At 40.9% G+C, this 18,882-nt stretch overlaps 3 protein-coding genes across 4 annotated transcripts; 1 reads left to right on the top strand and 2 right to left on the bottom strand.

Annotated features, from left to right (window-relative positions):
- Window positions 1-284: 284 nt before the first annotated feature.
- On the bottom strand, window positions 285-7,527 carry rnf10 (ring finger protein 10). Of its 2 annotated transcripts, none has more exons than XM_031743626.2 (17): window positions 6,963-7,527; window positions 6,144-6,328; window positions 5,825-6,030; window positions 5,652-5,742; window positions 5,363-5,547; window positions 4,938-5,074; window positions 4,664-4,818; window positions 4,219-4,344; window positions 3,855-4,095; window positions 3,613-3,746; window positions 3,393-3,510; window positions 3,210-3,311; window positions 2,989-3,126; window positions 2,769-2,854; window positions 2,616-2,682; window positions 1,879-2,043; window positions 285-1,759 (listed from the first exon to the last, which is right to left on the bottom strand). In XM_031743626.2, the coding sequence occupies exons 1-17, from the start codon at window positions 7,123-7,125 to the stop codon at window positions 1,686-1,688; spliced, it is 2,373 nt and encodes a 790-aa protein (XP_031599486.1). In that variant the 5' UTR covers window positions 7,126-7,527; the 3' UTR covers window positions 285-1,685. The 2 variants fall into 2 exon arrangements, with proteins under 2 accessions (XP_031599486.1, XP_031599487.1); XM_031743627.2 differs by having other exon boundaries at window positions 2,625-2,682.
- A 1,573-nt stretch (window positions 7,528-9,100) lies between these two features.
- On the bottom strand, window positions 9,101-12,637 carry pop5 (POP5 homolog, ribonuclease P/MRP subunit). The gene is made up of 5 exons (XM_031743649.2): window positions 12,393-12,637; window positions 12,173-12,315; window positions 11,772-11,921; window positions 9,917-10,000; window positions 9,101-9,660 (listed from the first exon to the last, which is right to left on the bottom strand). The coding sequence occupies exons 1-5, from the start codon at window positions 12,410-12,412 to the stop codon at window positions 9,551-9,553; spliced, it is 507 nt and encodes a 168-aa protein (XP_031599509.1). The 5' UTR covers window positions 12,413-12,637; the 3' UTR covers window positions 9,101-9,550.
- A 233-nt stretch (window positions 12,638-12,870) lies between these two features.
- On the top strand, window positions 12,871-18,738 carry unc119.1 (unc-119 homolog 1). The gene is made up of 5 exons (XM_031743648.2): window positions 12,871-13,135; window positions 15,576-15,689; window positions 16,198-16,306; window positions 16,400-16,572; window positions 16,659-18,738. The coding sequence occupies exons 1-5, from the start codon at window positions 12,901-12,903 to the stop codon at window positions 16,769-16,771; spliced, it is 744 nt and encodes a 247-aa protein (XP_031599508.1). The 5' UTR covers window positions 12,871-12,900; the 3' UTR covers window positions 16,772-18,738.
- The last annotated feature ends 144 nt before the right edge of the window (window positions 18,739-18,882 follow it).

The following is an 18,882-nucleotide window of genomic DNA, read 5'->3' as shown; positions in this document are numbered from 1 at the left end:
GGAATCATTTTTGGTATATAGCACAACTCATCAGGTGTAACGCATATATATGCATTACTTCGACTTCCGGGATGAATGTGGATAACTTACTGTCCTTTAACTGGATACGAACCTGAGTATAGGATGTGCTCGGGCAAAAATTATTCCATCCCAACTTTATGGCATTAATTACCCATTCCCATGTTAAAAAGCACAAATCATCAGTTTAAAAAAAGGCTGACTGGTTATTTTCTGTTTGAATGCCGACACCTATTTCAATAAAGAAATCTGCATAATTCATGCACTTCAGAGGCATTATGGATTTATTTCATCTCAGACTACACTCTTAACCAAGCTTTGACTGCACAGTCAGTATACAAAACAGTGTCTGAAATAACTTAAATTTTATTACACAGCTCAGGTGGACTAAGACTGCCCTCTTGTGGAGAAAAAAGGCGCTGCTTTAATAAGATCGTGTGAACTGACCTAATTTGAGTTTCACTTTGCCAGACATGGGTAAAGAAGTGTAGCAAACAGCCCGTTCTTTGATTGTGCATCTTTTTTTTATTATTATTTGCAACAGACTAGTTATGCTTACCAGTCTATAAACTTGCACAAAATTAAAGGTGAATTAAAGAGCCCTCCCAAAAAAAAAAAAAAAAAAAATCAAATCCACTTGTTCTCATTTCACCAGCACTCATTAAGCCAGTAATTCTCTTAACTTCACAAATTTCCAACACTGAAATAAAACTTGGGGAAATAATGTTAAAAGTGAGTAAACATTCTACAACAGAAGATGAAATTAAGAAGAAAGTGAATGACAAGAAAGTGCTATTCATGTTTATCCAGGCAGAATATATCAAGAGTCCTGATGAACCTACAGAACTACTTCACACAATACTGTGTTTTCACTTCCTGACATTAGAACTTAATGTGTAGGCATAATGTTGGCATTACCAAATACTAGGGCTTTGACTCTGGCAATCCACCAGATCTATACATATGAAGAGCTAGCCCAAGACTTGACCTGTGATAAACACTGAAAGATTTACTCACTTGCTTCCTTCTGTATTTAAGTTCCAGACTGATAATGTGTGGGTGCTGAGTATCCTGGAAAGTTTTAAAGGTGTAACGTACCTGCAGCTGGCTGACTGCTATTCTAGTATAAAGCACCCTCAAATTACCCTGTCTATATTACTAATGGGTCTAATGTCTTGCACATACATCTTGGGTACACGTTGCACTCTTAGCACCGCATTTGTGAACACACATACTCAGGCAGCCAACTTGTGATTGGATCACCAAAAACGCATGTTAATGCCATGAACAGGGCCCAAGACGCAACACTCTGGGGCAGTTTCCTACAATAGACCCCATGATGAACTCAGGTACATGGAAGTTACATTAGCCTGAAGCACGTGTAATACTTAGAATGTTAACTAAAATTGACTCATAAGGCTTTCATTGTGACACGAGCATGATGGTGCAAAGCTTTGGCCTTGTTGTACAACAGAAATGTATGCAAGTTAAACTGATGGAAAGACACTCAAACAGCTCGAACAGGGGATGAAGCCAGTGGAACAATGTTTGAAGCAGCATGAACTCAAATCCTTTTCCATAGCTTATAGTTCCAGAAAGATCTGCGTGAAAGTGAAAACACAAGCAGTGGGGGAGAAACAATATGATTAAATGAACTTCAGTGTTGTCTACTTTGTGTGAACCATGGATGTGCTGAACAGAAGCTTCTGCTTTTTCTTCTTCTTTTTTCCTCCTTTTTCATCTGAAAGAGAAAAAGTCCCAGACGGGAGTGAGCGTGTGATCGTCTCTGAACAAACAATGAGGCTAGTCAGAAATATCAGGCTTCAGCTAAGTAGATGTGAGGGATCAGAGATTCCTGACCTGGTTCAACCACAGGTTGTGGAGAAGAAACTGGACCACTGTCCAACTGCATAAGTGCCTTCCCTAAAGCCTGACTGAAGGAGTTCTGAAAGTTGGGCACTGGGACACGGTCTGAGCCGTCGCTCTCACCATCGCTGTCCGCTGCTGGGGGAGCGAGCAGCTTATCTGCATGGTACAAGGCACAACATTGAGTTCAGGAAGCCTCTGGGTGTTGCAGTTCCAAAAACTGGTTTTACCAGAAATGCACAATAACACACAAAGCTCTGCTTATTTTCACCCACACACCCACTCGGTACGTGCAATTTGTAACAACTGATATAACCACATAGACAGGAAGCACAAACATAGAAATGTATCCTTGATGAGGCTGGGGTTTTATTCTGAGCCAAGGTTCAATATATCAGAATTTTATTCCTATGACAAGTTGGGTTTGAATAAATTAGCAATAACTGTGTGACTCTGTTATTCCACCTTGTAAGCAGATGTAAGCAGACAAACCCTTTGATGACAACATGGGTATATTATCTGGCTCTTTGCTCAAGTATTACCAGTTTATAAAGCAGACTAAAACTTCTCCCCATAATTACAAGCTTACTGCTGTAGCTACTATCACGAGCCAACCAGGCACCTCTAATCAATTTCATTTTAACAGGAGTTGCCATTTTAACTGTGAGATTTCTCATTATTCCCATCTGCAGCCTAACTGTAACAAACAAGGCACCACAGTATCTACACACCTGCATTACCTTTCTTTGGAGTGATCCTGGGCCCAGCATCAGCTCTTGCTTTCCCATCTCTTAGCATCTACACAGGAAACAGTCTAATTAAAGCACTGCTGAGCTATGCCTACCACTTCCTTAAGTCACAAAGAATACTGTTCCTACACACACCTGTGCAAAGGACATGCAGTGGGACTCATCCTCCACACTACCCACGACAGGTGACGGCGTATTCAGACTTGAGAATTTCATTCCATCTGAAATGACAGAAGTTTAAAAAAAAAAAAAAAAAAATTAGATTATGCCATGGCGTTTATCACCAAAAGCCAGGCAGGCAGCTGACAGGAGGAAACTCTTATCAATAAATGGCAGATGGAAGGGGTGATCTTACCAGAGGAAGGGCTGCTGCTGAGGGGCGAAGGAGGCGCAAAGGTGAAGTCAGGTTGGATCGGGGGGCTGCTGTTGTGAGGTGGAGAGCCGAATGCTGGGAAATGCTGAAGGTTCTCCAGTCCAATATGCACCTCAGGATCTGGGGAATGAAAATGCAAGTACTACAGACCTCAATCTGAAAATATGAGGTACATAAAAGGTGTAATTTTCAGGTATACTTACATTTACCCTGCTTCTTGTTCTCCTCAATCTCAATTCGCTTCTCTCTGCGTTTCTCATCTCTTGCCTTCTTCTGCCTCAGGCGTTTTCTTTTCTCCAAGTCATCTAAAGGTTTAAAGGACAATTTATTTGATCTGAGAAACCCTTAAAGTAAAACCCTTAAAAAAAAGTTTTAAGTGTTCTAACCTGCAAACATGTCCAGAGTTTCCTGGGACAGGACTGGTGGTTGCAGTGCTAGCTCACAGATGCTGAATTCGCACGTGAGTGGCAGATGAGCCAGATAGCGATGCCGGCGGCGGATCTCCTGCAAAAGGGACGTGGGGGATAAATAAATTAAATGTGTTGACTTAAGTTAAAACTACATTAAACAACACGACGTCAGACTTTTGTTTCTTTGTTCGCTGACCTCTGTGACTGTCTGCCCCACTATCTCCACCACTGTGGCGGTGATGGATTCAGGACTGGCCTCCAAGCTGCCGTATTCACGTAACAGGCAGCGCACGTTCACGGGATGCAGGAACATCTGCTGGCAGTCGTCAGCTTGATGGAGAAAAATGGAAAGCAGGAGAAAAATAGGGATGAGGAAATTTTACATATTACGGCATGATTTTTATCCTGGGTAGATGGGTGGAGCAGAGGATCACCAACCTTGGTAGAAATAGTAATAAGGTCCGGGCACCACACTGGCTGAGGGCCGGCCTGACTCTGCCTGGATGGCCGGGCTCTCCTCTTCAAGCTGGAGCTCTGAGGTGGAATCCCCTGTAGCTGCAGGAGGTTCCTCCAGCACACTCTCCAGAATGGCTTCGGGAAAGCCTGGCAGTTCTGCATCAGCATCTTCCGGAAACTCTGCCACCTCGTCATCAAATGCTGAGGCGTACTGCAGCACAGGCTAAAGATGAAACAAAACAGAGGTGACAAAAAACCATAACCAGGAGCACGCAAATAGGATACATTTGATCCCATTACCAGAGATACAACAATGTGAAAAAGAGTAAAGAAGGTTTAGACTCACCTTGGCACTGCTGATGTTAGTCACCCCTTCTTCCACAGGAGAAGAAGGTTCTTTCATAGTCAGAGAGGACAAGTTGAGGCTGTCTGCATTCTCCTTCTGCTGCTCCAGAAGCTTTTCCTCTTGTTCCTAATCACAAACACATACAGATAAAGACATCATCAGTTAACTGCTTATTTGGCTTCCTTAGACAAAAAAAAAAAAAAAATCAAAGAAAAAAACAAAACAAAACACCCAAGAGAAAATGGATTTAGCAGCATAGCAAAAAAAACCCAAACAAAAACAAACCAACAATTTAGCATATTTATGCTTTTGCATGTTTATTCATACAAATTAAATGCGCTTCTTTCACTTTACTTGCATTTGGTCTTCACTTTAATTTGTCTATTGCATTATTTATGTCTATGTTGTTATGTCTTAGTTGCCAAAAATGTGCACGTAGCTCTACCTGTAAAAGACAAAGGGCGCTCTGGATGAAGCACCCTTGAGCGTCCTCTTCCTGGCTAAGCTGAGCCTGAAGAATTCCTTTCTCCTCTGCCACCAGGTTCAGGACCTGTGCCGGGGAGGTCAGCAGCAGCTTGGAATATGGACTCAAACATGCATCTATAAAATAAATGTGAACAGAGTTTAAAAATACTTTTAAACTTATATGAAGTATATGAAGTCTTATACGAATTTAAAACTGAAAAATGATCTTTTATGTAAAACTGGCACAGACTTGCCTCCAAAACGGACAGGCTCCTCCACCTTCACCCACTGAGAGCTAGGCAGGGCCACCAGAGCCCCCTTCTCTCTTCGCATCAAGCGCATGGTGATCTTGTCACCAGCCACATACTGTCTGGTCTCCATAGCAACCACACTGCAACAACACAAGCAAGTGATTAAAAAACCAAACAACCAAACCAAAAAACCCTGCGCAAACTAAATTAACCTGTTTTAATATCTCCATGTAGCAGGAGAACTTGTGAGGGCGCAGGGCTCACAGGTGCAAGACGGGGACAGGCGGCTGTTTGTAAGCAAGCAGCAAAGAACTCATTTGTATATACTAAGATTAATCATGTCTAAATGAGCCATGGGCAAAAAAAAAAAAAAAAAGTAAGTAACTCCTCTTCTCCTTTAGGCAATGTTTTGCTTCCTTCTTATTTACCTCTTCAGGTCAGCTGTGTGCACTGCCTCATAGCAGATGGGGCACTTGGACCAGGTCTTGTCACTAAGAGACAGGTAGTGCAGCATGCACGGCCAGCAGAAGATGTGTCCACACCGGGTGATGCGGGCTGCCACAGGAGGGTATAGGCAGATGGGGCACGATGGCACCTCATGGCTATAGATGCGCTGCAGAATGTGCAGAAATGGTTTGTCAAGAGACATACTTTCATTTGATTAAATATAGGTAGTTAAGTAAACACTTCCCCATCAAAACATGGAGGATAACTCACCACTTGTTGCACACAGTCCCAGTTGACCAGAGTGTCTGGATCAGTGAAGTGAGCCTTGTAATCCTGGTCATCAGTCACCACAAACTGACAACTGCAACACACACAAAGGTGAGACAAATCCCAAACATCGAGTCTCTGCATTCAGGATCATTTTCGTTTGGGAGGCTGCTTACTTGGCCTGCAGAAAAAGCTCCTTGTTGAAGGGCTTGTGCTTGTGGCCCCATTTGTTTCGACGGCCCCAACAGGAGTGGCCTCCGTCTCCAACGCCACCGTTACCTCCACGGGGTTCAAAAGTGAAATTCAGCAGGTGGTTCAGGCTTATTTTTTTCGGTCCTGCCAACTGAGCCGGGCTGAACTCGGCCCGGCGCGTCTCTGCTACCTGGAGACACGGGGATCGATCGCATTTGACCAAATGCATGTCAACAAGCAATTGCTGAAGTTTTTTCACCGCTAAATGAGGTCAGTAGAACATCAGCCTTTGGAAACACGCACCTCCTCACGTCGTCCTCCACCTGTAACTCCATACTGTCGTCCTCCACCTCTCTGAGGGGGTCTCTTGTCAAAATTCTTGCTTTTCTGTGAATTGGTGCGGCGAGAGCCGGGGAAACTGTCGGCTTTAGGAAAGGAGGGCTCACGCTTGCGGCTGTAACGCTTGGAGCCTCCATTATTTTTACCTTCTGAAATCCAAATTTTAAAAAAAAAAGTGTTAGGGGGGAAACACTTATAAACATCACAATTCAAGCTGATTTGTAATGTGAAGGACCCAACGTCTAAAAACAGTAGATTAAGTCTCCTTTAATTGGGTCTGTAGGCAAAAACTAAGCCTTATGCACATTTCCACCCCATATAAAGAACAAAGTGCAAATGCAGTTTCTTACAGAGCTCAGTGGTGTTTGTTTAGAGCACATCTTAATTTGTGTGTTATGGATTTTCAGTGCATTTTTTTTTCAGGATTTAGCAAACAAAATACCAGTTTTCATGCATCTGAAAACATACGCGTTTTGTGAAAACTATACAACTAAATATTTATTTAAGCACATGAGTAGCTTTTGATTGGTAGCGGAAATGTGTCACCATGTCATAAAAAATAAGTAAAACAATGCTGGATGGAAATATCGGGTACTTTTGTGACAGCTGGTGGGTCAAATGTTTTGACAGCTACGTCAGGTCCTTAGCCATACAAGGTAAACAACCTCTGCAGTACGGCTAGGCCCCAACAGGCCACAGGGCAATGGGTGTTTAGCTGCAAGAGCACACAATGTGTTTGGCAACCTCATGTGATATTTATGCAGTTTCCTGATATGTGTTCACCTGTTTTGGGTTTAGATTCGCCCGGTGCCGGGCCTGTGGAGCTGGAACGGGGCGGAACCTTGGTGCTGCTGCTGTTGTTGGGGTTTTTCTCCATGTTTGTCTCCGTGAAGTGAGCGGTGTTGAGGCCGAGCTCCGGGCAGAGAGCCGCCGAGCTCTCTAGCATAAAAAGGAAAAACGGAGAAGGAAAGCGGGCTGCAGTGAGTGCGGGTCAGGCGACGAAGGCCCTGATTCATTTCTGTCAAACGCGGAGACCCCATCACGGCGACATCTTGACCATAAAACAAACACGAGAAAAAATAAGAGACACGGTTTCGGCGTCTCAAGTTATCGGAGCAGTTGGAAGTGAGGACGAAAAATCGTCACGCGGGGCCAAGACCCCCCGAATTTAGGATTTTTACTCGCTAAGGAAAACAATATGCCCTTAACAAGGCGATAAATGTTTTCCAAGAGCTGGAAAACCTAAAAGTTCGGAGATTTTAGCCAAAAAAATATATCCTTCAAAACGAGCTTGCACTAATGGCGACAGGTCGCCAGACAGGAACCTGAGAGACCCGGATGTTTCTTGTGCTGCCTGCCGATTTGTTTGAATAGGCCCTGCGAGGGATCATGGGAGACGTAGTAATAACGACCATGTCAGATTAGGATTAGTTTATTGGATTTAGGGTGATAAAATAAGTGTAGTATACTTTTGTTTTCTTCATACTTTATGTTTTTTTTTAATAGTTTGTTTGTTTTGGGTTCTTTTTTTTGATGGAGTCAACTGGAGTAGCTGTGCCCGGATGGCATAAATAATTGGTGTTACCTTTATACTGGGCCTTGGTGCAGACTCTCAATTTAACTAGGGCCTCAAACTAGCCATAGCCTTTGTTTCTGAATGGCTGCTCCTCTCCAAAAAAGTAACATTTTAAAATGAAGACACATGAACCAAGTAAAATAAACCAGAATCCAGAAACATTACAAGTTTTTAATGCCACAAAGTTTTGACATTAAGATTTTCAATGTACAAAACCCTACTAGTTTTCAGATGGGTACATGGGATCACAAGAAGACCTTGTCTGCAAATCTAAGTATGCAGCTTGGATACTGCACAGGGGTAAAAGCGGGGGTCTCACCTCATAAGACCATAAATGTAGAAACTAAGATTTAGGAAACTAAGTTCATTTTATAAGTCATGGTCAAGCTTGAGGTAGATATTTAGCCCAGGCTTGTTCACTGGTTAATGACTTACCAGTTACAAGGCATTAGCCTAACAGCATCCTCTGTCCACAGTTTCCATTCAGCCCCAGCCTTCGCTCTTCAAAACACTAAGATGACCTTTACGCTGCTGAAATTGCAGCTACTAGAACACAGAACACACACCAAGAATACCCGTTCAATCTCGTCTTCATGTTTTCTTCATCAGGCAATGAAAACTTTTATTTTTAAATAGATCCAGTTTTAAGCTTCAGAGCTCTAACTTGCAGCCGTCACCTTTGAAATAAACAGCAGGGCAGAGAGCGTACTCAGGATCAAAATAATTAACTCAAATGAAAATGTTTAATCTACCTCTCTGCACACTAAATTTCAAGACTAACAATTTTCTGCAGCATTAAGCTCATTGTTTTTGCAAGTTTTGTATTTTACCGTATTTTTCATGTTCTTTTACATTTTTATCACAATTTTTTTCCTATCATCATCTGACTACATCTCTTTTTAGAATAGGCGGCACTCATAGGGATCATTTTGTGCACCGTCACGACACATCGCATGCCCCTTTTTGTTTAAGCATGCACAGAGCCCAAGGCAGAAAACTCACCTTAACCGAGAAAGCTGATAACCATCATTGTGATACCCGATCTCTTCCACTGCGGGTTTTTTTGTTAACCCAGCTAATGCAAAGCAAGCCTGGCTGTGTTGAACTTTTGTAGTAGATCTTTCTGGACGTCACTAACCAGTGGGTGATGTCATGATTTACATACAGCCTGCTGTATGTATCAGTATCCATAATTTTGTATACATACTACAGAACATCTTTCTATATAATGAATGGTATATTCTTAATAAAATTATGAAAGTGCCTATTTGATTGCCTATATGATCTAGATGGTCTATGTGAGCATGTGAAGTAAAAAAGTGTTGGGACAGCATCACAAACACAGTATCTTCAAAGCATGGCTTTAATTTACAAATATTATGACAAAAAAGGAACCAATACAAATAAAATACACAAAATTAAATGTCTGACTCTTCAGAAGGAGAGCATAGTACTGTGTTGCACTGTGTAAATGCAGTTTTATTTAACTAACTTATGATCATGTGATCAAACACATGACTTTGCTGATGAAAGACACTCAGACAGTCCATCAGACAACTCTGCAACCCCAAGTTATTCATGTAAACTGTCCCTCCAGTGCAGAGAATAATCGAAAGAAGGAGGTGGCGGGGTTTAAAGTAACAAACGCACTGAGAACCTGCTACAAGGTATTCTTGCAGTTGTTAAAGCATTTCTTCAAATGCTTCATACAGACTTCTCTTTCAGTCACAACAAAAAACAAGCACAACCAGGCATCCTACTTGAACCTGAGCAGAGGCCCCAGCATGAGGTCAAGTCACTCCTCTTCTTCCTCTTCCCCCTCACTCTCTGAATCCTCTTCAAATGCTTCCTTGCTTTCTGTTAGGGAACAACTTAGAATGGCTTTGCGAACCTGCTGTTTTTCTTCTGCAAATGAAAAGAGGAGAAATCAGTCAAACTGCATTTTTCTTTGTTCACTATGTGTTTATTGTCCCAAGATCCAATGTTTGTTGTCTTCAGTGAACTACAAGATTTACAACTGAAGAGCTTGGTCACATCCTATATAATTTAAGATGAAAGTTGAAATGTAGAACATTACAACTTTATGAGGATAATATTAGTGTAGTGTTAAGAAACACACTCGCCAAAACTGCAAAATTTAGTGTTCAAATCAATTCTTTACCTTCGCTTTTACATTTAGGAAGCATTCGATGGAGCTGCTGGGTGTTGTATCGGATCAGAAACTTCTGACATGTTCTAATTGTCCCTGAAACAAACAAAAAACCCACCTTAAATTATATGTAGTTAAAATGTATGGTTCTGTGCAAAGGTCTTGAGCAACCCCTAATTTCTTTCTATTTTCCTTCCAAGGAGCCAGACCTCCTTATAATTGTTTAAAATCATCTTGAGCAATAATTTTCCAGGCTTTCTGAAGGTCTTTCAAAGTTTTTTGTTCTTGGCTTTTCTTGGTTGCTTTTTCACTTATTGTGAATTCAGTCTTTCTACCTGACCATTTTCAGAGCAATGCTTATTTGTTTCTTAACCCTCTTAACACTGACTGATGATTCATTCAAGTATTAAAAAAAGCACTTGTGGTGGGGCGTGGTCTGCGGGGCTGTGCAGATGCACCTGCACGGCATCCGCAATCATGCCCGGTGAGTTAAAACACGGGGAATTGGGGTTTGTTGTGAGTTTTTGTGGTGTGATGCATGTACGGCTGACAGCCGAGAGTTGAAATAAATAAAATGGCTCAAAACTGTGATCTCTGGACCCGCCGTGTCTCATTCACACCACAGCACTTAACTCAAGGTATGAATCAGTGGTGTACACATAAATGTTAACTTAGCAAAGAACCAGTTTTAAACTGTACATAATTTGCTTCCACTTCTTCTGTTTAATCTGTGAAAAAATACCAAAGATAACACAGTGTGACGGGTGTAAAATAGTATTTTTTTTCCACTAACAAGACGATTCCCAAAGAATTGTAAGATGGAAATTTGGTTTATCTCAGCATGGTCTGCAGTCCATTGTTAAAAAAATTCAGAAAACTGGAGAAGTGGATGACAAAAGAGGAAGTGGCACACCTAAAAGACTATCTACAGCAGATGAACTATCTGCAGTATATGAAAGTCATGTCCTTAAGAAATAGTAAAAAAAAATCCAGCAAAGACCTCACACAGAATCTGAAAGATGCATCTGAACCTTCAGCTGATCACTGCTTCATTAGAAATGATCTAAGTGGAAGAGTGGCTGTCAAGAAGCCGTTCTTAAGGAAGGGAAACAACCAGAAGTCTGTCAAATTACACACGAACTGAAAGTCAGTGGCAACAGGTCTTATGGAGTAATGACTCAAATGTTGATTTTTTTTTCCCCCAAACTGTCTCCAGTAAGTACAGAGGAGGTTAGGAGAGGGGTACAACAGTGAGTGTCTACAGCCATCTGTAAAACATGATGGAGGCTGTGTCGTAGTTTGTGGTTTGAGGGATCTTTTGAACACAGGAGATTAAGCATTAGATTTTGATAAACCATGCAATACCATCTGGAAAGTGTCTTCCTCGTGACCAACGATCTCAAACACATTGCTGGCGCAGTAAAAGCATACCTAGATTTAAAAAAAAAAAAAAAAAAGAGTCATGGACTGACCTCCAGTCAACACCACTGAAGCAGTGTGGGATCACCTTGACACAGAAAGGGAAAAAAGGCAGCCAACAACCAAAGAACAGCTTTGGATGTGCTTGAAGAAGCCTGGAGAACTATTCCTGAAGACTACGTAATGAAATGACATTAGATAGTTCAGACTGTGTTGAATAATAAAGGTGGTCAAACCCTGTATTGATTTTCAAACTCATTTAAATTGTACAAACTCTGTTTTTGCCTTATTTACAGTATTTAAATTTATGATTGCACACGTTTCAATAAATCAGTGTACCTTTTTCAGATTTTTCTAGCAATGAAGAAATATATGAGTGGCTCAACACCTTTGCACAGTGCTGTATGTATTTTTCATTCTGAAATATTAGTTTACAGTTTTTTCTTACCTCCTACATGCAAACAGTTTAAAAAGCAGGGAATTTTTTGCCCACGAGTTTCAATACTGGTAATGAAAGGCAATGCAGACCACAGGAGTTTGTAACACCTTTTGGGAAAACGTAGAAATACTATTCCAGTGTGAGCGTTCAGATATTTAACTAAAAGGGGGGAAAAAGACAAAAAAAAAAAAAAAAGTCAAACAACATTCTACATTAGCACGATGCCAAAAGAGTGTCGTCACCCCTGAAGCCAAAGGGCTGGGACTATTATAATTTCGTTTAATTTTACTTGACCAGCTTCCACAGGCAAACATTACGAACAGCTAAATACATTTTAAAATTAACTTTAGTGCTTATGGGTATTCAAGTGTTGGCGCTTGATCCTTGGAAAGTATCTAAACATTTCTTACCACAAAATCTAATGCTACACATAGCGGCCCCATAGTCCCCATGTGTGCGGGCCACCGCTGCCTTCACTGCCACCATAATTGCTCGGTCGTCCAGCAGCAACAGCTGGCTCCTGTCCGACACGTTGACTTCGCATAGTAAATACCTGCCGACAGAATATGTAGCGTCAGAAACTATGGCCACACATGCTAGAGGAAACAGTATACGAATAGCACATTTTACCTCGACTTCAGCCGCACCATCGCTGCTTTACTCTACTTCCGTCGGAACTTCCGTCAACAAAACTCGGACAAGCGCACTAGCGCCACACGCTGGAAAGAAGTATGTAATGTATATTCGACACTTACATGGGGGCAGCAAGGATTTACAGATACCAGTCCAACAACACATCCGACCAAAAAAAAAATAAAGGGTAATATATTTCAAAAGCGGAAGACCTGGTAGATAGGTGGCTTTCAGAAAAGATAAAACGGTCGTCAAATCAGATCACTCCTGTGTGTTAGAAGCTAAACAACGCAAGGAGCTCATAAGGAAACGGAAAGGCCCGGGAATTAAACCATTCACACCCCTGGGGTAACTATGACAACCTCCATCGATCTTAGCCAATCACAACCTCGCGTTGCCCATCTCCCTAACACGTTTCACGCCATCTTGAGATTACCTAGTTTGTTAAGTCGCTCCCAAATTCATAGGCTCCGCTCCTCATTTCATTGTTGCCGCGCTGTCCGAAATGAACGGTTCCCGAAACAAACCGTTACAAACAGTCAGCAAGGGTCCGACGGACGCAGACACCGGCACGGAGAGCAACCACAGGGATAGAAAGAGTGGCGGAGGAATGCTGAAGAAGCTGAAGTCGAGGCGCAGCCAAACGGAGAAGTGGCCTGTGGTCACAGAGGATGAACTCCGGGCTCTAGGAAGAGATATTACCCCGGACCATGTCCTCGGGCTCCGGGCTGTTACGGAAGGTAATGCTTTGGCAACTTACAGTTGCGCATTGCTAAAAGCTGCGAAATTGCGTCGCCTAACTAGCTACGCACTATGCTAATTGTGGCTAACGTTAAGAAAAGAAGTTTGAGAGCAGTCGACCAAAGGGTACGTTTACTAAATGTGTTCATAAGGTAAATACTACATGTGTTACTTTGGTGATTCAGCGAGAACACGGTTCATTGGGGTTTGGGCGAAACTATTTGCAAGGGTGCAAGTAGGACTTTGGAGCCCCAAAGCGCGCATTATTTAGGGCACCCCACGCTGGCTTGGGGAGGTCAAACAGCTAAAAGCCTATTATTATTTTAACAACTTGTTTTAGTAAGTGTGTTTGGCAGATACATGTAGAGTTATGTTTCTTCTCATTTCTTCACAGCTGGAGGTGTAGGGACTAAACTTTTAGGTTTAGAATCTTCTATTCACCCACGTTCATTAGTTTATTATAAGTTATCATAAAGCACACAGTTTCGGTTCCGACACGGCTGTTAGTGAATGATCAGTTGATCCTTTGTGTTTGGTTTTAGTTTATTATGTGTAAAGCATACACAAGTGGATGATTTCATATCAAGAAAACAAAAACAAAGTCCAGTGAAAACAATGGGAAGTGTAATTACAATGCTTTGGCTTCATGTACAGTATGTAAAAACGATATGAAATAATTTTAAATTCTACATATAATGTAGATACTGTACCTGAACAGCAGTAGGTAGGTAGAAGTTTACATTTCTCTGGATGTAGTCCTTTTTCACAAAAAGGAGAATCTTACTGAATACATTCAGCTTGGGTTACCTGCCTTGATTTTAAAAAAAGAAAATTAAGACAAGGCTTCATTAGAACATAAGGAGACAACTCAATCACTGAGAGGAGCGTTTCCTATATTCATGCAGTTTGTTGTTTTGAACAAACTTGTTTGTCTGTGCAGTTGTTCCACACACTGTAATGCTGTGATATTTTACATTAGTCCTTACTACCGGCTTCCTAAACATAAGGATTCCTCTCTCAGGTCATGTCTTATTTGGAATAAATTCTGAATGTTATGGTGCCTGTTGTGTGTTCATCAATATAGTGGACCAACTTCCCACACAGTTATTTAATGAGTAATTCATTCATTTGGATTGCTGGCTTCTTTCATTTTCTCCCCTAACCGTCATCACCTTCACCCGTGTAGTAACCTGCTTGAACCCTCTGCGTCCCTATCCCATGGTTTGTCATCGGACACCCAGTTGACTACAGCTGCAGCTAGTGACTAATGAACTAAGTTGTTTTTTGGCCTTTTTCTCGCCCAGACAACAATGACATTACTTCTGCTCTATCTCACTGCCATTGTTTGAACACTAGAACCTTTTTCTATTGCATTAGTCACCATTACTGCAGTTTGCAGGAGCCAGAGCAACAGATACTGAAACCCTGACTGCTCCTTAAGTGCTGTCTCAGTTCTCTAAGTAAAGGTCAGTGTTTGTGCTCCAAACAGTTGTGTGACTTTCACAAAGTTGTTATAATGAGGTTTTTTCAGATGCGCAACCACATGTCGTTAGCGTGTTCACTATGTGTGACAATCATGGTGACAATGCAGACTCCAGTCATGATGAGAAAAATTAGTATTCCCTGATCTGTTGCTGGAGGTTGGTGGTAGTAGCTGAGTAAGTAATTACTAAAGCCCCAGTCACACATACCAAGAGATTGGTCATTGAGGCCTTGCAAGTAACGGTCGGATTCTCTCTGAGATGTAGTAAAACTGAAAAAAGTGCAATCCAAATTGCCTTCAGAGCCACAGCTTTTACTTTGAATGCCAATCGTCTCCATTTCCATTTGCGTCATACTTTTACTACTGCTTTGCTAGTAGTTTGCAAGTGTTTGCAGACAAATATGAAAAACGTCAGGCAGCTATGGCAGTCTGCTAGCAACCAAAGCAATCACTAGGAGGTTTTTGGTGCACCTTCTTTGCATCCAATGTAGCAAACAGAGCTTGTAATCACATCCAATGAGGTGGATAAATCTCTTAAAATGTGAACATGACATCAAATGAGAAACCTCAATACAGAAGAATTTAAATAATGGGACCTCTATTTTCTAGTAGTTGCTTGCTTCCTGTCAGGTAACTATCTGATGTCTAAGATTACGAACGGTGATAACACTAATCTTAATTCTAGGCGATGAGAATGTGCTTTTTTTTTCTCATTAAATTTTTCACCAAATCGTGGCAATCAGAAATCAGATAAAAAAACCATTCAAACTGTCACACATCAAAAACTATTTACATTTTTTCCCCAAAAGTCTGTTTTGCCTTGTTCCAGAGTGGGGTAAAGTTAACATCAGTGTTACTAAACACAATGACTTTGACCGCAGAGGGTTAAACTCCTCACATCTACTATATAAGTTGATTGTCTTGGCTTAGCTTGCTTTTTTCCTTCCACATTCCAGACTATCTTTGCAGACCTGAAGATAATATCTACAACATTGACTTCACACGCTTCAAAATCAGAGATCTTGAGACAGGAACGGTGCTCTTTGAAATCGCCAAACCTCCTAACAGCGGTAAGTGATACACTCAAAATTTGCCTGCATATTACCAAGCTTAAAATTGCTAAAAATATAGAACAGACCTGAATGAAAAACAGAAATGATCACACATCCATGCAAAAATGTTAAAGCTGTTTAGTTATCATGCATTTAAAAAGATGAATTGTCACCAAGCACGAGAGCCGCAGCCTAGCTGGGCGGGTGTGCTGTGCATTGGTATCCTTACTTTTATCTCAAATCTAAATATATAAAAAAAACATGAGTTCTAAAAGGAAGGGCCCATGATTAAGCACTATTGCTTCCCTTTTTCACTAGTAACGCACCCTCTGCATGTATTTAGATTTTTTGTTTGTTTCTTTAACATGCCGATTTGATTTGACACCACCATCTCAAACTGTGCTCATTCAGTTGTATCACAACCTTTTGATGGATGATCATAACTTGAAAAGAGACACCCTATGTATATTTCAAGCACTACAGTAAAGCATGTATGCCAGTCAGCTGAATTAGTCTTCTGTATCAGGACCCGTGGAGAGTGAAGAGGAGGGTGGCGATCCAGACACGAGTGCGGGGCGTTTTGTCAGATACCAGTTTACACCAGCCTTCCTAAAACTCCGCACGGTTGGTGCGACGTGAGTAAATGGACTACAACGGTGTGACTGCATCACGATCAGCCTCGGGTGTCTTTTTAGTTTTTTAATTTGTCTCTTTTCCCCTCTCTGCAGAGTGGAGTTCACAGTGGGTGACCGACCCATTAACAGCTTCCGTATGATTGAGCGGCATTACTTCCAGGGACGCCTTCTGAAGAATTTTGACTTTGACTTCGGTTTTTGCATTCCTAACAGCCGCAACACATGTGAACACATTTACGAGTTCCCGCAGCTTCCTGACGACCTCAGTAAGTTCTACTCTGTTTTGTTCATATTACCAGATCTGTATATATCTTTATTTCTTAGTTGATGATTTCCCCTTCTCTTTTTCTAGTTCGTCAAATGGTGGCACACCCTTACGAGACCAGATCAGACAGTTTCTACTTTGTGGATAATAAACTCATCATGCACAACAAAGCAGACTATGCCTACAATGGTGGTCTGTAATAAAAAGGATGCAGTAGCTCCCAGGAGACCGATTTTCTGGATTGTGCCCCTCAATAAAGGGGGCAGAGACAGAAGTATTCACTCTTTAGCAGAAAAAAAGCACCATAGTTTAAAAAAAAGAACAGAAACAGTAAAAAACCCAACCATATCTGCCTTCATATGAAATCATGGATCAATTCATCAGTACCTAACAGAGCTCAGTTTCTGGCACTCCGAGAGAATGTTTAATTCAGTATTTCGCTGTTATATCTGACTGAAACCTTTCTGTTCTCCTTTTGGATTGTCATACATGTGTAATGTAACTGCTTGAACACTTTTGCCTTAATTTCCTGCTGTCTCTGCTGGAAAGGGACAATTTTGAGTAACACATCTATAGTGGCAACGTGTGTAGACTACGTTAGTTTTCTTTCATTTAATTACAGATGTAATAAGTTTGTTTATTTTTGAGTTGAACTACCTTTTGCAAGTGACAATTGTGTTTCCTTTATGGAAAAACGAGCATTATGTTGGTGTTTCGGTATTGTTTTATTAATAGATGTAGCATTAGTGTTTGTTTGAGTTCGATTCTTCCTCAGATGTAAGTTGAGAGCAGTTGCTACTGTTTGTCAGATATTTAAGCTTGGTGTCTGTTTTATGAAGTACAAGATGACCAGTTTCTTCTTTGGTAGAATATCCCTTAATTCGAAAATGGTCTTCTCCCTTTTCCTGTTTTGTTTTTGTTTGTTTGATTTTTTTTTTAAAACAAATAATTCCAGGTGTGATATTCTTTCTGCTACAATCGGTTAGATTGTTATAACAAAAGTTTTCCCGTGTCTTTGTTCTATGAAAACTCTGGGATAGAGCTAGTTACTAGACTTTAAATGTTTTTCTTTTATGTGCCGCCCATGTTTAGAAGTGTTTTTCTGCCTTCTTTGTGCAATTGCATAGTTCTTTCATCCTTTGTTTATTTGTCACAGCAGTGCTGTGAATCCCACTCTTTAGCAGCTGAGTTTGGCCAAACATGTGGTATACCTATTGAACTGGGAGTATGCTCTTCTCCTTTGAGATTGCCTTCTCAGTTTACTAATGAAATACCACAGTAGCACACAACTTGACAGTACAGAGGGAGGTAACTTGGTAGTTGGATCTATTTTTAATGAGGCACTAGGGTAGATGCAGTCGTTGACCTGTTTGATCGATGATACTGGTGACTGCAAATTTTAACCCATCTGTATACGAATCATGTCACCAGTTTCCAGTGTGCACAATTTCATGTGATGCCAGTCCTGCTAGAAGGAACACCTTACTTACTGTGATGCTCTGAATTGTATTATGCTGAAAAGTTGTCCATAATTTATTCAAAACGTCAGCAGTTAAGAGTTTGAAATTGGGCTCCACTTGCAGAGTGATTTCCAGGTGAAACGTGGATATAACTTCATAGTTGGTTTTTTTTTTAAATTTAGGTTACTGAAATGAACACCTGCAAGGCAGGAGATAATAATGACACCTTGTAAATGGTTGTTTAAAGTGTATTTGTTAATGTGCATTTCAGTCGTGCATACACACATCAGGGCTTCTTCCTACTGTACTGTTATTGACTCTATGTGCCTTGAATCAGTTTTTTTTGTTTTTTTCACCTTTAATGTGCGGAAGTCTCCTTTTCCTGTCCACTTGTGACAGTAAGCTGAAGGGATGTAAAATTGCATCCTGATGTTCTTTTTCTGTATTCTTGTAGCATTACCTTCTATAAAACAGGATGAATATAGTGAGAAAGAGTCGGTGACAACATATTATGCAGTCCGTTAATACCCACAACAAATGGGATATCACATTAGGCACCCTTTTGTCAACTGTGCCCTTTTTTTTTTCTATGTTGGACTTCATGGACTCTTTCTGTCACCTGTTGCATGGTCACCAGTTTTTATATTGGCTAATTTTGCAAATGTTTGTCTTATCCAATTTGTTGTAAATAAATAAAAAAAAAAATGGCTGAATGAATGAGATGGAAAGTACTTTATTTATCCTATGTTTTGGAAATTCTTTCAAATTAATATTTTAATAATATGTGACAGATGTCTCTCTGCCAGACAGATGTATTGTGTTACAAGAGATGCGGTGGGAAAGTTTAACTG

This window comes from Oreochromis aureus, linkage group 12 (assembly GCF_013358895.1).
Source record: "Oreochromis aureus strain Israel breed Guangdong linkage group 12, ZZ_aureus, whole genome shotgun sequence".
Classification (NCBI taxonomy): Eukaryota; Metazoa; Chordata; class Actinopteri; order Cichliformes; family Cichlidae; genus Oreochromis; species Oreochromis aureus.
This window is presented reverse-complemented; position numbering and strand designations above follow the sequence as displayed.

Coding starts and splice junctions, on each gene's coding strand:
- unc119.1 (XM_031743648.2), top strand. CDS start 12,901: ATGAACGGTTCCCGAAACAAACCGTTACAAACAGTCAGCAAGGGTCCG. Junction 16,307..16,399: donor CTCCGCACGGTTGGTGCGAC/GTGAGTAAATGG, acceptor CCCTCTCTGCAG/AGTGGAGTTCACAGTGGGTG. Junction 16,573..16,658: donor GCAGCTTCCTGACGACCTCA/GTAAGTTCTACT, acceptor CTCTTTTTCTAG/TTCGTCAAATGGTGGCACAC.
- rnf10 (XM_031743626.2), bottom strand. CDS start 7,125: ATGCTAGAGAGCTCGGCGGCTCTCTGCCCGGAGCTCGGCCTCAACACC. Junction 5,743..5,824: donor GAGCTTTTTCTGCAGGCCAA/GTAAGCAGCCTC, acceptor TGTGTGTTGCAG/TTGTCAGTTTGTGGTGACTG. Junction 4,819..4,937: donor GGAGCCTGTCCGTTTTGGAG/GCAAGTCTGTGC, acceptor TTTATTTTATAG/ATGCATGTTTGAGTCCATAT.
- pop5 (XM_031743649.2), bottom strand. CDS start 12,412: ATGGTGCGGCTGAAGTCGAG. Junction 11,922..12,172: donor GTGTAGCATTAGATTTTGTG/GTAAGAAATGTT, acceptor CCCCCCTTTTAG/TTAAATATCTGAACGCTCAC. Junction 10,001..11,771: donor AAACTGTTTGCATGTAGGAG/GTAAGAAAAAAC, acceptor TGTTTGTTTCAG/GGACAATTAGAACATGTCAG.